Raw genomic sequence first — 21575 nt, forward strand, 5'->3', positions numbered from 1 at the left:
TTTGTGGCATGACTCTTCTCCTGATAACTCATTTATTGTCTCTCATTATAGTCACTCAGACATTATGAGATTAGTCAGTAATAAAGGAGCATGCTATGAAGTCTAATTCTACTTCAGCACAAAGGTCAAGATGTTATCTGAAATTAATTTAACAAACTGTGCAATCAACTGAAGACGAAGAGGCTGTTTGGCTGTTTGTTAACAGGCCAGAGGAAAGAAAGAAAGTGCTGCATGACTCAGACGTTATAGAAAGTGACCGTACACTTGTCCTAACTGATGGAGTGATGCCACAATCATGTTGAATGGCGCATGGTTATAAAAGAATCTGCTGTTTATTGTCTTAAAGGTGTAGTGCAGCAACTGCACAAATGCTGAGATATGACTGATTTTAAAGGAGCAATAGTTAGCTTGGTTAGCCTTACAGGTAGTGGTCAGCACAGGAGCTTTGGGCAGCCGGGATGGGGAGGTTTCCAGACAGGATGGGCTGAGGCTAGCTGGTTAGCATGCTAATTTCAGTAGATATCTCTCTGACACAGGCGTCTCTAACATAACGTTTCGTCACATTCTGTTGAAAATGTAAGTTAATTTTTGAATGCTTTAAAATAAAATTCTTACATATTGCACCTGTGAGTCTTCACAATGAGTCAAGCACCAAAAATATTGGATCCATCACTCCCCCATAATGCAACCTGATGCCTGGTGACATCATCAGTGTATTTTACTCAGACTTGATAAAGCTCCTCCAGCATCCAAAAATGCCTAAAACTACTTGAGAACTACTAGAGAATTTCAAATGTACTTAAATAAAACAAATGGTATCTCTTATTGTTTCTAAGTCTAGCTCTTGAAGCAGTTCAGCATATTTGAAGAAATTGATGTGCTACAATTTGTGGGTTGTATCCATATGGTTAAATACACTTATTGTCAGTCGCTTTGAATATAAGCTTAATAAATGAAGTGTTAGGTAATATAAATAAATGGAATGGAGTGTAAAGTGGGATGTTGTCCCCTGTCATTATCATAACTGAATTTAAAAAATCATTTTATATTAAAAAAAAGCCAAACAAGCAGAGACAACAAACATTTAGCTCCATTCTCTTTTTCTATGTTTACAAATAAAAACGTGACCATCTGTGCCGGTTCTTTGAATAACAAAACAGCTGCCTATCCACAAAGCCGACAACGATAACAAATCCCTTTGCAATCTAAACATTGGTTTCATTTCCGGGTTCCTGAAATGAAAAAAAAAAAAAAGAAAAACGTGTCGCAAGCGCAGCTAAACTATTGACCAGAAGCAGATGTTGAAGCCTTTCAATTTTCCAGGTCACAGCACAGGAGCAGACCTCATGTTTGCCACAACAAACAAGAAACAGGCCGGTCGGTGGCAGAGAGCCTTTCCAAAGCCCAGCGGGGCTGGCTGATTGGCCAGGGCCACTTTCCCTTCCCAATGAGCCAAACACAGATGATGTAATGAGCATCATCAAAACCAGCATTGTTATAGCATTGTTTTAGTTTTGTCCCCATCATCTTAATTTGGGAACAGAGCTGGGCGAGTCACCAGGTCATCACACTTACTCACACCCGCAGTATCAGCTACGGGCTTATGTAGATCTGATGTGCCTCCCGTTTGTAGAAAAGAGGAAGTTATCTGGTTAGTGTGTGTGTGTGTGTGTGTGTGTGTGTGTGTGTGTGTGTGTGTGTGTGTGTGTGTGTGTGTGTGTGTGTGTGTGTGTGTGTGTGTGTGTGTTGCCCTGAACAGCTGTTGCACTGCACTGGTTCTCTAAATTAAAAACAATCTGGGTAATATATCCGTCAGTAATCAGATAAGGTTAGATGTCATTCTGCGTTCTGCAGATCTCTGATCAAAATCTACTGTCAGAGCATGTTGTTCTTTATTCTGCCATACAAAGGCAGACAGCAGTAATTACTGAAGCAGAGAAGTGAGAAAAAAAGGGTTTAGTGTTTTTAGCCTGCCTGACAAACTGTGAAACAGAAAGAAAATTGTAAAACCATTTAGGCCGATTACTTTAATCCCCAAATCACAGGCATAGATGATACATGATGCAGTCTGACTCTGGGTTATGTTCACTGAGCACAAGGGAAACATATCTAGTCCTACAAACAACGGGAGTTCTTTTTATTTGGATTATTTACAGTTTTAAATATCTGTTTTGTTAGCTAGCTGTCTATAATTAATATTTATGGTAAAATGTTTGTAAATATGAATCTAGGCAATAAGATAGGCCTAATATTTTGTGATTTAATGGTATCTTAATCAATACATGCTGAGATGGCAGTAATTGCTAGTCTGCTAAGCTAGGCTAGTTAGTTTTTGGCCTGATTTGGCCATATTCTTTCTTCACCATGATATAGTGAGGCTACATTTGCATTCAGTTACGTGGGAAAACAAACCAAATTTGATATTTTTCTTGAGAGAGCTAGCAGCTAGGCTAAGTTTGTCTTCCCCATAAGCTAGCTTTTCCACTTGATACAGCTGTCTAGCATTAGTTAGCTGTCGAGTTGGCTGTGTTCTGTAGTTAGCTTAGTTTAGCTTTTTAGGCTGGTTAGAAAGTGTTTTCACAAAAATGATATTTGTATGAAATGTTTATATGATAAAACAGACACCAGGCCTGTTCAGATTCAGGTCTTAACTGTTTTTGACTGAGTTAGTGTTATTTTTATCACATCTTAAGTGCATTAATTAATTAAATGCATTGAACGACTAGGCCTACCATGAGACATCAAATATGTAAACCACAAAATGAATTTATTTAAGGATCTGGCAACAATAATTTGAAGTTAAGATTTGGTATTTGCTTAGTATCCCATGCCAGCTGTATCTGAACCCTCTGACAACACAATGCTAAGGAGCTGCCTGCATCCTTTCCTTGTATGCAGACTGTGAAATCTCTGTCTTAGCGACAATCACCATCTCATTGATGGTGATGATGCAATATCCCAACTGCTGTGAGACATTTTACCGTCAAATATGTCCAATAAAGGCCGGCTGCAAATAATCTGCCTCAGGTCCTGCTGAGACCATAAGAGTCTGATTATTATGTATCACGCTTCCTCTATCAGAGGTTTATCTCTTCCACACGTTTGTAAGCTTGTTGTTAACACGCCATGTTGGACTGAGAGGGTGTAAACTGATGGACGGATCACCAGAGGTGCACTGTGTTCAGGTGGAGAGACAACGAGGAGAGGATACACACTGAGCAGCACTTCCCTCTCGCCAGGAGAGGAGCTGACAGCTGAGGGCTCAGCTGGCAGTCTGTTTCTGACTAATGCTCAGTCCGATCAGAGTGGCTGTGAAAGAAGGCGAACTTTTAACTAAAACCAAAAAAATATGCTCTTTGCAACTTTTACACAGGGGAGAATTTGCACATTATTTGGTAACATTACCCAAACATGATTTAATAATAATACTTTCCAATTTACAAGAAGCAGTTAATAAAAAGCTGATCATTTCTATATTACATTTCCGGGAAAGTTTATTTTGTAACATCTGCTGATTATGCTGTTTCAATTTCCATCTAGTTTCTGTTTAACTTCCCCTCAGCAGGCCACTAAGCTGAAGTGAGCTGTTGCAGCATCTCGTTTCTGCAGGTCAGTAAATTCATCTTTGACGTCTTTGACGTGTCAGCACTGTTGTTTCTTTGTACTCTGATGATAATGCAGCTCGTTTTTTGAATGTTTTAAAACTGATCTCTGTGATGGACAAGCTCTGTAGATGTGTTTTTTTAAAAAAAAAAATGATTTGCTTCCATAAAATGTAATCAATATGACCTTTAAGTATTTGAACAATGATGATGAGCAGATATGTGTGTTTATGTTTCTTCTCAGGAGGTGAATAATATAGATGAGTGAAAACAGATTTAGAGGGATTTAAAGATCCCCTTTTCACAGACCATTGATCCAAAGCATTGGCTTCACGGCCCAGAGAGACCGGGGGTGAATGTCATTAACTAGTCAGACTGGACACCAACTCAACCTTGGCTCAGATCTCAGCATTTACATATCACCTGGACTGCATGACTTCACGACAGATGGTCGTAATTTTTCCATGAAGATTCCAATGCTGATATGAGAAAGAAATTAACTAGTTTAATTTCACAGACACTAGCTGTGAAGTCCCATCGGCACCTCTCTGGTAATGATGTTACACTACCTCAGCTTCCTCCAAGGCCGCCCCAGCTCCTCAAACACATTGTAAAAAACAAATTAGCAGTATATATAAAGGGAGACAGGGCTGACAAAGGAGGCCTGAGGTACATGGAGACGTGAGACAAACACACATTCAAACAATTTACTTGTGGAATTGCTGGTGTTTATTCATTACTGTGCTCCATGTGGGATCTGCTCAAATAGATACTGTAAACACAGCGTGGCTCTGAGATGCATAATTAGCATGTTGTTTACCCGAAGCAGCGACATGAAACAACCTGTTTCTTGTATAGTGGGAATGATAAAAACACTCATGTGTGAAATCTATTGTTGGGAATGGAAAATAGGTATCTGCAGCTAAATATATTCACACCATAATTAGACAGTCCAGCTAGAATGTGTTTGTTTGTTTATTTATTACGTGAAATTGAGAAAAGTGTGAAATCTTGAAGTTTAGTGTAGAAACACACACTCCTACACATATTACACCCATTATTTCACTGTCCCTCCATTCTGTGTTAAAATTGCACTTTAATGACTAAATATCTTGGGGTTTATTTGCTAAATTCACATCATCCAAGGACTAATTGAACATTAAAACCTGACCAATATTAAGATTCCTCTACCAATCACGTTGTTTCTTCTTTACATATCAGGTCGTAAATAGTTGAGGTCAACATTGTACCAGTTTAATAGACAGCCACCCTTCCCGTCTCTCTCAGTTGTCTACACAAGCCTGTTGACCTTTTGTCAAAGTTGTTATTGCTGCTGGACTGTGGATTTTTTGTGAAGGACTGGGGGACAGACCAGAGGATGTGATTTTATGCACGTTTTGGCTGCCTCGTCTCGGCCCCTCTATCCAGAGAGCAACAGTAGCTGCTGTCAGTTTAGAAATGGAGTCGCTACCCTAAACTAATGAGCGGCTTCAATCACAACACAGTAGTTTAAGGGAGCCCCTTTAAAGTGTTTATCCTGTTCACGGCCGAGCGGAGCTGCAGTCTGTCCCATCATGCACCGGACAGGTTGCCTATCCATCACAGAGCCATATTTCTCCACTTTCCAGTTTGTCTGATGTGAAACCATAGAAAATTACATCATTAACAGTTGTTCTGATGTTGTCTTCAGGACACAGTGTAATAAAAGATGCAGTATATCATTGCTAAATTTCTTTTTTCTGTTCCCAAAATGATTATTTTGCAAGCTCTGGTATTTGCGGGTCATACTTTGTTTGATCGATTCAATAACATTGGGCGTGAGAAAGTTGCTTGCTGCGTAATGTCTGTACAGTGGAACTGCAAAATCAAACCAATTTCTCAGAAGTTACTGGTATAAAACTCAGGAGGAGCTGCAGGACACAAACACATATTCCCTCAGAGACAACACAGCTGGTTTTGGCTCAACACAAGATAAAAAGCATGCAGGATCGATTCTGAAAGAGATTTTTTTTTCATTGAGGTTGTATCGCAACAGTGTGTGGTTGGAGTTCTGGGAAATTCTGATTAAATCAAATCCCAAACCATCCAAAACCCTCGGGGACTTCAGTATCTAATTTCAAGAATCCATTGACTGTAAGAGCTATCAAGATGCCATAATATGTTACTGGTTAAGCCTCGTTAAACAAAGCCCTTATAAAATACAATTATAGTGGAGTTCTGGACATCTTGCCAGACATTTCTTTCCAGCTTTGAGGACTGAAGAAGAAGAGACTCCATGTGCTCATATCTGATCCTCTCTGATGTCATATTGAATGCTCGAAACTTGAAAGAAGGTAAAATCATCTCAGTAATACTCGGTGGTTCTCTGCTCAGTCTTACAAAGACACAGTCCTTTAGCCTCAGCGAATCTCAGAGGAGACAGTACTGTGCAGTTACTTTCATGTAAACATCAAAGTGATTAACTTTTTTAAATGCAAACATAACAAGCTGTCTCCAGCAGTGAATACAAAGGTTTACAGATGGTTTTCGCAGAGCAAGCATGGCTGTGGCATTGTTTCAGAGCCCAAAATGCTGCAGATTCTGGCGGCCCCTGGACAAACATAGTATGAGCACCACCACCTCCTGCCATTTAGGTCATATGGACGCATAAGTATTAAATCGAGACTGTTTCATAACCACTTAAAAACTCCTGTCTAGAACGATTACAGGTGTTGTTGTTGTAGCAGACTACTTTATATTGAGGGGTATATAGTAGTGTCAACAACACATGAACACTAGAGGCATTATATTAATTATTTAATTTTATTTACTTGCCTTTATTTAAAATAGTTGTATTGGATTTTATTAGATTGTACAGGTGTACATAATAAAGTGGTCTCTGCGTCTATAAAAAAACTGTATAGTACTTCCTCTCGTGAGTAAATTAAGTGGAATGCCCCTTTAAAGTTTCTAAAATGGTGGGGTGTTCACCTCCCAAGAATGTCTCATGTGTGTAATGTTTTAGTTTCTCAGTCAGACATCCTCCTCTCAGGATTATCAAGCCTTCCCTCCCTCAAATCCCCCATGCATCATGTTGTGCTCTGTTTCTAATATCCAGCACACAGCTGTCATGCCAGTGTTTTATGTACTTAACAAAATGAAAAATCTTTTGTGTGTAAAGAAGCAATTTAACCTGTTTGAGTGTTGTGATTCTTGCAGCTCTACAGTCTTAACATGCATTTAAAGGCCAAACAGATGTCTGTTGTCCCCATCTGCCTCTGAACCAACTCCACCTTCCCTTCGCTGACATTTTCAATCCCGTACTTCACTTTAATGCAGCTTGATGCTGCTACCTGCTCCCTTACCCCTCTTCTTTAAAATTGCATGGTGTTTATTACGGGCACCTGAGCAGCAGTCAAGGTCACATAGTGGCACTTGACAAATTTCTTAGAAAGTTTCCCACTAGGAGAAGTGTGATGATGCTTTGTGCTTTTCAGCTGCTGCGTCAAAATGGAGATTGAATTTCTTGAGAGACATGGCAGAGTTGGGACTTATGTACTGATCCCATCAATGTAATAGTTTTGACGTCAAGTACATACTGTTTTGTTATATGTTTGTTTACTAAATATGGTGTAATAGATTGGAACAGTGCGAGATACTTGTTTTATAGCAGTCATATATGGTATTTTCTCATACTAGTCGCCCAAAACAAAGTCATTTCCACGAAGAACACTCAGTTTTGTGGTGACGCAGCCCCAAGAGACTGAAATGTCCGTCTGGAAAACCTCATGACTTTGATGAAGAAAAACCAAAAAGATACATTTATAGCAGATACTGCCATAAACCTCTCAAGAGAATTAACAAGTTGTCACGAAATAGTGTGTTTACCACTAAGGAGAGTCCTGTCATTGGCGAAAATTGGGAGATTGTATTTTCCTGCGATCATCCTATGAGCTTGTCTGGTGTGTGTAGGTTACTGGCTGAAAGACAGCCGTCTGTCCATGGCAAAACATTATGCAGTAACATAAAAACTAAGAGATATTGAAAAGAGAAGGGGTATATACATGGAATTTTTGGAAACATAACCTGATGTTATTATAAGTCTTTTAGTTTAAAGTGTGTAGGAAGACGTTTGAGGGTCAGAACTGAAGGAGAAGATGCCAGGGAAGCAAACTGAAGATTTTGAGTGGAGCCATGCCAATGTGACCCTGAGACCGTGAGCTGTTTTATTTGTTGTTTTGGGCACTTATCAACTGTGGCTGCAAGAGATTCTAATGCCGCATTCAGACTCCATGATATTTTTGTTAGTAACGATGGTCATACATTCTTGCCGTAATTTGGCCAAGAGTCACGGCAGACTACACAGTGAACCTCCAACCAATCATAGCCTGCCATCTTCCATGACATGATGTGCATGGGTTATAGGGAAAGAGGCCCGAGGGCATGACTTCCAGGTAGAAGATTGCAAACAAACAATGGCGTTGTCTTGAGTTCGAAAAAGTGCGTTCTGTGCTCCTGTTTGTCAACATGTGTCATGAGTCCCTTGTCTTCTTGCTGGGACTTTGTAGGCCTTTTGTTTATACTCTGTCTGCAGCTGTTTGTTAGCATAAATGAATTGAAATCAGCTCACAGTTGGTGACACATAAACCACACAGTTGATCAGACCAGCTGCAGAAAGCGAGCTGAGTAAAACAATCTCACCAGAGTATTATATGTGCACAATCTATCATTAGTTTGTTATTATAGGACATTCTGTCTCATGAGTGGCTGCCAGCTGGAGCATAAAAATAGTCTCTTAAAAGGTCTATATAATGGCTGTTTTGGAGCTTTTGATTGTATCACACGTGCTTCCTCCAGTTGTCGTGGAATCGCAGATGTGAGAATGACAGTTTTCTGATAAACCATTTGTGGGTGCTTTAAGGAGTTTGTGGATAAACAATGAAATGACATGACATGAAGTGCAAAACATGGCGACCAAACACAATAAAACAAGAAGGGAAGAGTAAAATGCACAAATACAGAAAATTAAACGCATGCATCTGTATTTCGCGATGACATTAAACAAAGTTCGTTCTCTCAGAATCTCAAGAGAGCGGTCTCGTTATTACAGTGTATTATATTTTTGACCCATAAATCCCTTAATCTCTTACTGTATGTTTACAGTGATCGAGATTAAAGGGGTATTTCAGCAATTTAGTGTTAAACTTCCATAAATTTAAGGAAATTTTAAAAATGACCATCAAAATAAGGCTGAGATATCCTGAGCTTTAGTCCCTAGTGTGGATTGAGCTGGATCAAACTTCACAGTACTCAGTTATCACTAGAGTGCATGTTGGCTTACTGCTTACTACTGTGAAGAATCCAAAGTCATGAATGAACTTTTTTATGTATTTTTTCCATGTTGAAACTGAATAAATAAATGTATAAAAGCAGAAGTGGAACTCTAACCCTATAGGAGAGCAGTTGACCTTTACTAAGCAATTGCACCATATCAATAGAAGCATACATATTTAAAAATATAGCCACGTACAAACATTCAGCTTAAACTTCAGGGTCATCAACTGCAGGAAACCAACATTTAGATCAAATGTGTGTAATCCTGAGAGCAATAACATCTTCTCTTTTTTCACATCTTCCAGCATAAGAAACATTCAGAGAATAATTAGTTTCTAAAAATCATTTTGTTTATTCATTAAGAATTTGAGTTTTGGGCAGATAAATATAAAATACATATATACATTTCACACGCAAAAGACACATGACACATATTGCAAACATGATGGCACAGCTGAGACACCACACATGCTAGAAGCATCTTGTACATTGGTATGCTAATGTTTGTGCTGAATACTGGACTCAACTGTACAAACAGGCCCCGGAGGCTTTAGGAGAGTCAGTCCTGTAAATCTGTCCTGGAAATCAGCTTCATGCACATTTTCTCCTTGGGACAGACAGGAGACAGATGGTAATTCAGTTTCATGGGAACAGTGAAGAATTAAAATAATCTGCAGGTTTACATTTTGGAGAAAGTTAGGAAAGACCGTTGTAAACACAGGAAATAGTTGTTTGGGGTGGTACTTGACAAGCTCACATGCAACCGGCTTCCTCAGGATTCTACAAAAGTGATCAATGATGTGAATTTTACATATAACGACACTTCAGTCCTCACTAACTCACGGCCGTGTCTTGCTGAGGAGGTTTGTAGTGGGACTAAATAAATTTAGCTCTCAGTATTGTTGGAAGCTGTTGGAGAAGCAAATAAATCAACCAATGAATAAATAAATAAAAAAGCAGAAGATGCCAATTTAAATTCTCCAAGTACACTGAGTGTTGCAGACAAAGAGCTGTAACCTCATTATCATAATTTTCTTTACTGATGATAGTAAAAATTAGTCAAGTACAGCATTGTAATGTTAGATGCTAGAGTCTTGTGGATTCAGCAGACGGATATAAGAGATCATGAGGGAGAACAACTGATTTTTGTGCGCCCCTTCATCCGGCTGCCATGACGTGTTGATTTAGAACTGAGAAAAAAAAGACAAACGCAGAATTACCTCCATTCTTCTGACACAAATCTGTTCAAATCAACCAGAAGAACTTCACATGGTCTATAAAATGTGTGTAATATAACAGATTCCAGTGTCAGTATAAAACAGCCTTACAGAACATGTTTTAGACTCACATACAGTAAATCTACTCAGCATTATCAAATTGACTTTAAAGGGGCACTCCACTGAATTTGCAATTCAAGATCAGTTTCCACATAAGTGCGAGCGAATGTCTGTATTACAGACTGGAGATGTAAAGTTTGAAAGAGACTGTTCAGTTGCATTATTGGAAATATATGATGTCTGATGTGTGATGCCTTGGTGATTTTGATGATTAGTTTATTAGTTTTTCTATTTTTTTTTGTTTTATTTGTGACACTTTTCATGTCATTTAATCGTTCAACCTATTCTGTCTTTCACACTCACTGTCTCTGTAGCTTCTTTAATTTCCATTTTTTATTTTCTTTCCTTATAGGGAGGGAAGCATTGTTTTAAAATGTTTTTATTCTTTGTCGAACCTGCACAGACTCTTAAAAACCTCATTTAGACTGAAGTAAAGAAAAGTGAAAACTGCTTGAAATCTTCAGTTATGCATCTTAAGAAACAAAACTCCGACTTGATGAACCAATTTTAGTTATTGCACATTTTGCAAATATTTCAACTTCAGCATATCTTCTGATGAATCCTGCAGATCAGCAAATGAAGCACTCGTAATATGAGGCTCATGCCAGCAGTAAAGTATCTGAACAATTCCCTCCATTTACCCGGGGCTGGAGAGGGTTGATGAGGAGCTGCACGTTCTCTCCCTAAATTGTCATGCTTCAACAGCCACCGCACAGATTCAACACAATGGACCTCAATGTAAGCTGGGAATCATTCAACAGGCCTGTGGAGCTTCATTTCTTTGAAAGAGAGAGAAAAATTACTTCCAGATCAAATATTTCTCAGTGTGCGGTGCATAGAAAACAGGTGATGAAAACAATCAAAATGATTAACTGAAGCTAAAACAGTCTAATTTTACTTAGAAAACAGGATGCTGAAATGTTTTATACTTGTTCACTAGAATGTGTCCACGTATTTGGAAATTCTGGTAAAGAAACATAGAAAAACAACCAGTAGAGCAAACCCTGCTCCTTCTCTGCTGGATGAAGCAACTCTTCAGACTTTATCAGAAGACATTATCGACTGATTCAATTAATCTGTGGGATGAAAATCAATTTTTTGTGCAACACCTAACAACTCATAGACATCTGAAACTTGAAAAGGCTTCAACTTGACGCTGCTTTTATATAAACTGGTTTGATCTCCTCCTACTTTCCTTTAAGAATAATAAAGTTCGATCTTATCTTATCGTATCTTATCTTATTTTATCTTTCAGTCTGGTCTTTAATGTTTGTTGTTATGTAAACTCTTTATTTGTTAAGTAACTTTTAACTTAAGCTGACAAATAAATGTAGTAGAGTTAAAAATATGATATTTCCCTCTGAAGTTTGGTGAAGTGAAAGCAGAAAGTAAAATGGAAAAAAATGGATGCACCACTGATGCACACAGACTGTAAACACATATGCACATGAATTTTATCTGAAATACATAATTATTTCATTTCCACCATGGTTTCTGTCTCCTTGGACGAGTACAGTCTCTGTGAAACAGCTGTTTGACTGCAACATGTGGAGTGAGGTTAATGAGTTGAAAAGCTGTATTACAGATGTAAATGAGGTATGTTATGAGGCTTTGGCACAGTGAAGTAATAATCTTGCCTTTCACTGTTTATGGCCCTACTGGGCCTCCATATTTGCATTAAGATCATGCTCATCCTTAGTGCAATCAAACCGCCCTGCACTGTGAAAGGATGTGATGTCAACCGTGGATCCGACATAGGGAGTGAGTCAATATTGAGCAGAGGGATCAGAGACTGTAACAGTCTGGTAGTGTAATGCTATACAAAACAAAACATCAGGCTAAACTCATCAGTTTCCAAATACAGCTCATCACTGTTTCGTTAAGGTGTCGACTTCATTTACAGCATAATAATGTAATGTCATGCATTGATGAATTCGTCACGCACCATGAATTCGCATGGACTGAAGCAAGTGACAGACGGGGCAAATATTTACAGAGATTTGCTCCAAACCCACGGTCTCCTTCTCGAGTCAGTCAGATGTGTGACAGGAGAACAGATTCAGTCCCTCGGTGGTTTTATTTCACAGCTCCATCCAGCCTGTGCTCTCATGCTGGCTTCCTGCACCTGTTGGCTCAGTGGTGAGGACAAAGACTGGAGCTGACAGTGTGCAGCTACCAGGCCATTGTGACAAACAGTCCTCACCTCGATCTGTCTTAATTAGGACAACTTCCAGAGACTGTCTGACACTCCCAGCATTACTATTGTAAAGGAGGTCGAGGACTGTATGGAAACAGCAAAGGTATAATTCAGATACAAATGGCAAATTCCCGAATCCAGAATCCACTGTACTCAATTAGTAAGTGTGCCTTATCATCTTACAGACCTCTGTTTCTGTGGTAAAGCTAATTCTGAGGAAGATGAATTCCCTGATGAGACCCCTTGTAGTGCTGTTGTTCACATGCATACATGTGGAGAAGTGAGTGGGTTGCTGGCGAAAATAAATACTTGGAATTTGTTTAATGACTCTTCTAATAAAAATAGTCTTGTATCACTGAGTGAAACATTGTAACTTAGAAGAGACTTTCCATGATGTTTCTGCTGTATGAATCATATAAAAATCATGGTAATTTTTCATAAATATTAGGTTGTTCCAGCAAAGATAAGAGCTTTCAAGGCTTTCAAGTCTAGACTGTCTTTCCATTTTTGCACTTGCAGACACATGCACTCATCTTCAGATGAAGGGTCGGGGGAAAACAAAATATTCTTTTACAGAAAGATAAAAGGACAACAGAGGGACTTTCAAAGTTCAGATGACCATGCGGATGTTTCGAGTCAATCTGCTCCACATAGAAAACCTCAGTAATGAAGAACAGTCATAGTGATACAGACCTCCCAAAAGCTCCCTGGAAGACAGATCCTTTACAAGGAAATGCTTGGATTTAATCATCATCTCTGATTCAGATTTTCTTTTGCCTTTCATGGCTTTATTCGATAGGACAGCTTGAGAGATGACAGGAGGTGGGATGAGAGCGATGCAGCAGATGGCCGCAGGTCAGACTCGATCCCTGGGCCGCTGCGGCGATGACACAGCCTCTGTACATGGGACACGCGCTCTACCAACTGAGCCACTGATCAATTGATTCAGATTTTTTAAATGATTCTGATTGCATGTTCTATAAAATATGTAGAAGCATTCAGCCAGCAAACACAAACGGGATTATTAGCTGTCATTGTAGAACAATATAACCAAAATAAGTAATCATTGATTGATAATAACTGCTGTGTTTGTTAAGTGATATCATGATAGATGGTTAAAAATGCATGTTATTCCACGTCAGATGATTGAATAAGCACCTAACAGTTGATTAACTTTGGTCATGACAACATCAGAATTATAGTTTTTAGTCAGTCAGTCAGCCTTACTGTTGTAATATAGTACTGAGCTTCAGCAGAAATCAGATAGTGAGTCATAGACATAATACTGTACCTGAGAAAGTGAATAGATTCACCCTTAAAAAATAAGACACATTGCTTCATTAAAGTACAAAAGTTAAAATACCTTTATTATTGTACTTACACATATGAACATTCAATCAAAACGTGAAACATCTGTTTTTCTCCTGAAGCCAACACTAAAAATATAGTTTAAAAAACAATGTGACAAATAAAGGTCGCAGACAATTTGGCGATAATGAGCCCATATGAGTCTTTTAACCTTTGACTGAGCCAACGTCTTGTCCTTTTGATTCTAAAACGTGGGAGTGCTTTGAGAAACCGCACACTCTTACAGCATAGAGCCAAAATATGTCAGGCGCCTCCTCATTATTAATGAATTCTCTCCAGCTCAGAGATGAATTGTAGCATTTATTTATCAGCAAGCGGTGGCTAAACCTGGAAAGTATTTCTGAGTAGATGAGCAGAGTGAGTTGAGTGTGCCTGTTTTCATCCACAGTGATGGAAATGATGATGAAAGTCAGAGAGGAGTTACAGACACATGAATGATTGAGGACAGAGGCCCACATAAATCCTTCTCAGGGGAAAGACCTTCACTGTAGTCAAGGTGAAAGAAAGAGGCCTCACACTGATCATTTTCTGTCACTGAACAGGTTGTGACAGTGTTGATCTCTTCTCTGACTGGAGAAGATGAAAACTTTGTCCAAAGTGTGTCCAATTAAAAAACTGCAGCCCTGTTTGCAAATCAATACACCGCAGATGAAGACGTGTCTGTGTGAACAGACACAGTGTATGCATCACATGCTTTTACGCAACTTGTTTATTCGTCTCATTTGCATCTAGATAGGTTTGTTTGGATGCATTTATCGTGCAGCCGAGTCCTGCTGTTTGTCACTGATACCAGGACGACGTTGTCCAGTATTGTTGTGTTGTCTCCCTCCAACACAAAGCATTTGGCCGTTTGTCTTCACCCAGCTTCTTTCTGAGCGTCGAAGCTTTCATTTCAAAATGTTGCAAGTTAACATTTTCTGCAAATCACTGATTCGTTCATATTTATGTCGTAGGTGACGTAGGATATTGACATTTCGACAAGATGTGTCTGATCACATTCACATCACATGTTTATGACCTGACTTTCACATCCAGGCAAAAAGGCGGCCAAGCCAGTGACCACAGCTGGAGTGGTGGTTTTTGTGCCTAAACCTGACCAGATCATGCACAGCGTTAAAACAGACATTCAAACCTAAAGAAACTTTAACGTTGCAACATATCCGTGGTTTGCAGGAAGTACATTACCGACGTTTATACTGGCATGACTGGGTTAAAAAGGGAGTCTAAATGATGAAATCATGTGTGAATGTCAGTGTGATTTGCATGTCTTTGACAATATGCACCTGTCATAAGAATGAATGATGTCCCCCTCCTCAGGCATCAGTGTGTCCACTCCCACAGAGGGCGAGCTTTCAGTCACACATGTGACTTTGCAGAAAGAAGATAAAGTGTTTTCGTCGTAATAATCTAAACTCCTATAGTGAATGTCACCGTGTCTAAATTTGGATTATTTCAGGAAAAAACAATAACCCAGGGGAAAATAAACATTTGCGTGTCTTGAGCCAATTAAATCGTGCCCAAATAAAGAGGAGATATCCTTTTGGAGTAGCTGATGGCGCAATTACTAAAATGAGTCAGACTGAGCAGGAATCGACACTATTCTGCTTATTTTGCCGACCTTTGACACATGCCTGACGCGCTTTGGGAACCTGCTCGTGACTCATTCAGTACTCCGGTCGGTCCTGTCCCTCCGCCAGCGCGACTGCAGGGACCACTTCATTCTCGGAATCAACGCCTCGAGACCGTATGGAGACCAAGTCCAGCGTCTGGCGCGCAGCTCGATGTCCTGGAGCAGATCCTAAAATAATACAGTGCATCAGACACTACCTCTACCTCTGTGGGGACATAAAACATGCGAACCCCAAGTCCGGCTGTCTCATTCGGTGCCAACAAACTCCAACAGGGAACTCCCTCGCCGTGTCCGGGCTGTTTTCTCCGCTGAGCGCACACTCCTCCAGCATCCGTGAACATGCCTTCGGGTCTGCCTGCCTCTAAAGCCCTCTACATCGGGATGGAGGTGGTGATCGCCGTGTCGTCGGTCATCGGGAACGTGATGGTGGTCTGGGCTGTGCGTATTAACCGCTCTCTGAGAGACACCACGTTTTGTTTCATCGTCTCCCTGGCCTTGGCTGACATTGCGGTCGGGGCGCTTGTCATCCCCCTCGCCATAACCATCAGCATCGGACTCCAGACGCACTTTTACAGCTGCTTGTTGGTCGCCTGCACAGTGCTCGTCCTCACGCAAAGTTCAATCCTGGCGCTGCTGGCCATCGCCATCGACCGCTATCTGAGAGTCAAAATACCCATGAGGTAGGCAGAAAGGTGAATTCTTCTAGTTGTCCATACCTTGTGTCATGTGCAGATGCCTTTGTGTCTGGACCGCTGCCTGGCCCAAGGGCACGCACCGGGACGGTCATGCGGGATGTTCATTTCAGATCCGAGCAGAAATGGATGATATATAGTCTACAGGTGTGTCTTATCATTTTAATTAGTTTACAGTGAAGGGCTGCATTCATCTGCTCTGACATCTCACAGCGTGTCAGTGATTTCATTAGCTGTGCCAGTTTATTTACAGGTTTCAATATGAATTCAAATTAGATTTAAACGTATCTATTCATCTTTTATTCATTTACTTCAGTGCAACACATAATTTAATCCCAAATATGAGCTGTAAACCTGAACATGTGATCAACAAAGGGCAGAAGGTAGAGAAAAATCAGATATGAACTGCCCTCTTCTTTAAAAAACATCCCAAACAGATGAATTTACAGATTACTAGAATATTTATATATTATATTTCCCTCTGAAATAATTAAGGGAGCCTAAAGGTAGTGTTGTAAAAAGTACCCAAGACTTATAGGCTACATACTAAAATGTTATTATAGTAAAGGTGAAAGTCACCTATAAGAATGACACTTGAGTAAAAGTCTGAAAGTATCTGATATTAAATATACTAAAGTATCAACAGTAATAATTGTACTTAAGTATCAGACGTACAAGCAAAAATAAACTGTTCATTACATGCATGTATATTCTGTATACTACGGGTAAACCTATTGTTGGTCTGTACAATTATATTATATAAGATCTGATATTCAGCATTTTTCTGAATGATAGTGTTTTGTTTGTCCGATTGCCGATAAAGTTATTTAGTTTATAAATGCAGTACTGGCTCTGATGCAACAATCTGCAAAGTAACTAGTAACTAAAGCGATAAAATAAATGTAGTAGAGTACAAAGGACAATATTTACCTCTGCAATGTTTGGAACTATGAAGAAGCAGACAATGGAAACACACAAGCAAAGTCAGGTACCTGTAAACTGTACTTAAGTACAGCACTTGAGTTAATGTACTTAGTTACATTCTATCAGGATTGTTTTTAGATTATTTGTGGATGTGAATATGGATAGATAGATAGATAGATAGATAGATAGATAGATAGATAGATAGATAGATAGATAGATAGATAGATAGATATCTTGGTGTTCAAAAAAAGACGTTAATCTATTTATAGGATTTAATTTGGAATACTCCAGGTCCAAAGGTCAAGGTCCATTTGGCACCTTTAAAGCTGTTGAATTTCACATCTGTGGGGAGCAAAGCTGTTCTCCATCTGCACACCAACATGCAGGAGCATACATGTTGTACTGCTTTCTTCTTTCTTTTCTCCGTCTCCTCTGGTGTCCTAATAATTAACCTGACGATAAAGTGGCGTTTCTGTTGCATGGTAACAAGACATTTTCTCCTCTGTCCTTGCGTCACCTGCAATTTTAGCGAAAACTCAAGTTTCCACTTTCAGTTGGCTCATTTAACAATAAGCCTGATGAGTCTGGCACAGAATGCATGACTGGTCAATAGGCTCATGGTGGCTGCTTGATGGATTGCATAATTTCTCAAGCTGGCAACCAACACACACATAGAAACATGTACACAAACTCCTCAGAGGACGTTTATAAAGGTTGCAGTGACACAGGCACAATCAAAACATATTGTGACGTATTATCTCAAAATGATACGCTTCATTGTTGTTTATCAGTGTGCGGCAGGACTGCTCAGGCCTTTGCATCACACAGTGGTGAACTCAGTCACATTGCAAGGTAATATCTGTATTTATAATTTAGTGAATTGATCATAAGCCTTTAAAAATTAGGACTTTAAATCAGTATTTCTCTTCAGGATTTGCATCAGCAGCAGAAAGAGAGATCAGATGCTTCCCCACAAAGAAAAAAACAAAAAAAAGAAGTATTCTCCTTTGTCAAAATTGAGAGAGAATTTACTTTGTCTCACTGATGCATTTGGCTCCCACCTGGACAATTTCCTGTTTAAACCACCAGTTGTTTTTTTCTGTCTCATGGTAAGTGAGATTGTGCGCCAGAAATTGAGTCCCCCTCCTTAAACCACCTCTGGGGCTCTAGAGGGTTCTAGAAGGATGTTGTGTGTGAGATTAGAGAATAATAAAAAAAAAAAAAAACATTGCAAGTGTGCTGAGCTGAAGGAGTGGATTTGCAAGGTGGGGGAAACAAGGATTGTTATTCCACTGGAAAGTAGAGATAGATGGAGAACAGTCGAACCCTGAAAGTATTTTTTTGGCTGATCTGTATGCAGACACATAGCTGAGCTTTCCAAACAGCTTAACAGAGAGTTGAGATAAAAACTGTCATCACATAGGACCTACTCCAGACTGAGTCTGTTCAAACATTCTTCGAGTAGTTATTCATTCGTCCTGCGTTGTGTCTGCTTCACCGCGGCTAACTTCTGAGTGTGTGTGTGTGCTTTACGGGACAGAGAGTGAAAGGAAAGAACAAAGAGCAAATGTGTCAGTCTGGCACATATTTCATTGTGTGTTTATGTGCTTGTACAGCGTAGCAAGGTTAGCCAGCGTCCAGACATGATAAGAGGAGAGAGAAATGTACTTCACATATGCCAGAGAGTGCGAGTGTGAGAGTAAGACTGACCCCTGAGTTGATTTACTCACCCATTTCATCACTGATTGAGTCAGCACTAACTCTGTAGAAATAAAGGTGGATTAAGAAGAATCAACAGCCAGTCTCCCACAAGAATCCTGTCATGTCATGACAATGACTGATTCATGGACCTGTCCAATAGCACATCATTGCATGGGGGAGACAGGCCTGGTCACATCCTTTGAAGATACCAAAGAACTGCAGACTGTTGTGCTAGGCAACAACTCCCACTGCCCGTTCCTCTCTTGAAGAGCAGATAGATTGTATCTCCCTAGAGTTTGATGTGTTTCTTAGAAGACAGCAGGAGTCATTTCCAGAAAAAGATGACACAATAGAAACTACATCAACAGTTGTAATTTCTCACAGAGATCAAAAAGAAATTGGAATTTCAGGACAAATTAACTGGATGAATTTATAATATAATTCTGTCTAATATGACAACCTCACAAAAATAACAGCCTGAAAGCAAGACTGTGTAACTTTTGAAAAAAGAGATAATACAGTCTTCCCTTGACAAATGAAACATTTCAGCCCTGCTCAACCAGCTCAAGGGTTTTAGTCAATGTTAGCAGACTTTTGCTAGATACTGCTCCATAACAGGCTTTACTAAGCCATTGTGTTGACTTTAGGACTGTCCACCACTTCTGCTACTGTTGCAGAATTAGCATTATTTTTCCCCCCAAGACTGTTTAAACTAATCCTGCTCTACTGTGCTGTGATTGGCTATAACTACTGTACTGTGTGGCTAGCATTCATTGCTTCGATGCAAGCTGAAAGGGTCTGTTTCAACTCAAATCATGATCTTTTCCCAAATCTAACCAAGTAGTTTTAGTGCCTAAACCTAACCAAACTGCAACAAAAACAACCCTGAAATATTAACAATAATGATAATAATAAAAAAATATTTATAATCAGTCAGCTCCCGGTCCGTCTAAAAATAATGAGTCAATATTAGTCTTGTATTGAACCGATTCACTATGTTTCAGCATTTACGATTATCCTGTGATTGTCAATTGTAGCAACAGTGGATACTTTTCACCAAAAGGAACAACACTACAATCACTACACAAATGTTGTCAGCTTCACAAAAAGAGTATTTTGCAATCATTTAAAAACAAGATGTTCCTGTTTTTTTCCCTTTTATTTAAAGGGGCAATATGTAAGATTTTAGTTGTAAACATTCAAAAATGAACAATGATTATCATCAGACTGTGAAGAAATAACAGTTTGGAAAATAAGATATCTATGTATTGTGTTGCAGGGATATTACTGAACCTGTACAAAGCTCCTGTGCTAGCAGTGTAAAAACCAACAATTCTGTGGTGCTTCGAGGTCCCAGTTCAAAACCACTAGATGAATAGCTAACTCAGTCAACTAGCTAATGGCAGCTACAGTTAGCAACAAGTAGCAGTCACCCTGGTGTTATGCTGCCCCATTTGTTTTGAGTATGAACTCGACAGGTGGCCAATTTATTATTTTGCACCTTAATGTGTAAACAGTTTCCATCAATTTTTGATGACATGTACAATAAAGCATATGCATTGGTAGTAAAAGCACTTGCAGATTGAAATATATTATTCACTTTGCATTACAAATGAAAAAAAATGTCTATCTTCTCCCTTGTTGCTATAGCTACAAGCGGGTGGTGACCCCTCGGCGAGCTGGCACAGCCGTGTTATTGTGTTGGCTGGTATCCATTGTAGTGGGCCTCACGCCCATGTTGGGTTGGAATAACCTGCAGAGTCTCCGTGACAATGGCTCCCTGGTCACTGATGACCTCTTGGTGACGTGTGAGTTCGAGACGGTCATCAGCATGGACTACATGGTCTACTTCAACTTCTTTGGCTGGGTGCTGCCTCCTCTGCTCCTCATGCTGGCCATCTATGTCGAAATCTTCTACATGATCCACAAGCAGCTCAACAAGAAGGTGGGTACTTGTGTAGGACAAATCTTGTTTGATTTGCAGCAATCTAAAGACAATCTTTTGCTATTTAAACAGACCTAATATAAAATGATCAGACTAAAGCAAAATGTATATGTTGATGATATTTTTTTTTATCTCTGTAGGTGACAGCTAGCCACACAGACCCCAGCCGTTACTTTGGCAAGGAGCTGAAGCTAGCCAAGTCGCTCGCCCTCGTTCTCTTCCTCTTCGCAGTCAGCTGGCTCCCTCTTCACATCCTCAACTGCATCACCCTCTTTTGCCCTACCTGTGATAAGCCAGTGTTCCTCATTTACATCGCCATCATCCTCACCCATGGCAACTCGGCAGTCAACCCCATCGTTTACGCTTTCCGCATCAAGAAATTCCGCACAGCGTTCCGGAAAATCTGGAAACTGTATGTGCTCTGTCAGGATCCTGTTGGTCGGCTTCCTCAAAGAGGGAGCCAGAGAGGACAGAGTCATGAGAGGAGGCTGAGGCAGAACGATGATGACGATGATGACGTGTGACCTTTGTCGACTAACAGGATTGCTGTGTAACTGTTGAGTTTCACTCCACTGATTCACAGAATGGAAAAGACTCTGGCTTTTCTTTTCATGTTCAAGGGATTGCCGGTGAAAACGGTCTTAATGGCATCGAAGGATGTCACAGGGATGACAGAGATGAGGGAACTCCATTGTTAACTGACTGATTTCCTCCATCCAACACATTGTAAGAGGACAGGATGACAAATGAGCACGGAGACAGGATAAAGATCCTGAATCAGACTTTGATTTAAATAAGACTGATTGTTTATCTCTCTGCTGGCTGACAAAATGATGATGATGTCGTATGGGAAAAGGGGCTTCTCA

At 39.8% G+C, this 21575-nt stretch overlaps 1 protein-coding gene across 1 annotated transcript; it reads left to right on the top strand.

Annotated features, from left to right (window-relative positions):
* Positions 1-15706: 15706 nt before the first annotated feature.
* Positions 15707-21233, top strand: LOC140998638 (adenosine receptor A1-like). Its single transcript, XM_073468982.1, has 3 exons — positions 15707-16127; positions 20415-20709; positions 20850-21233. Exons 1-3 carry the CDS (start codon positions 15787-15789, stop codon positions 21231-21233), a joined length of 1020 nt encoding a protein of 339 aa, XP_073325083.1. The 5' UTR covers positions 15707-15786.
* Positions 21234-21575: the final 342 nt, after the last annotated feature.

This window comes from Pagrus major, chromosome 6 (assembly GCF_040436345.1).
Source record: "Pagrus major chromosome 6, Pma_NU_1.0".
NCBI classification, from domain to species: domain Eukaryota; kingdom Metazoa; phylum Chordata; class Actinopteri; order Spariformes; family Sparidae; genus Pagrus; species Pagrus major.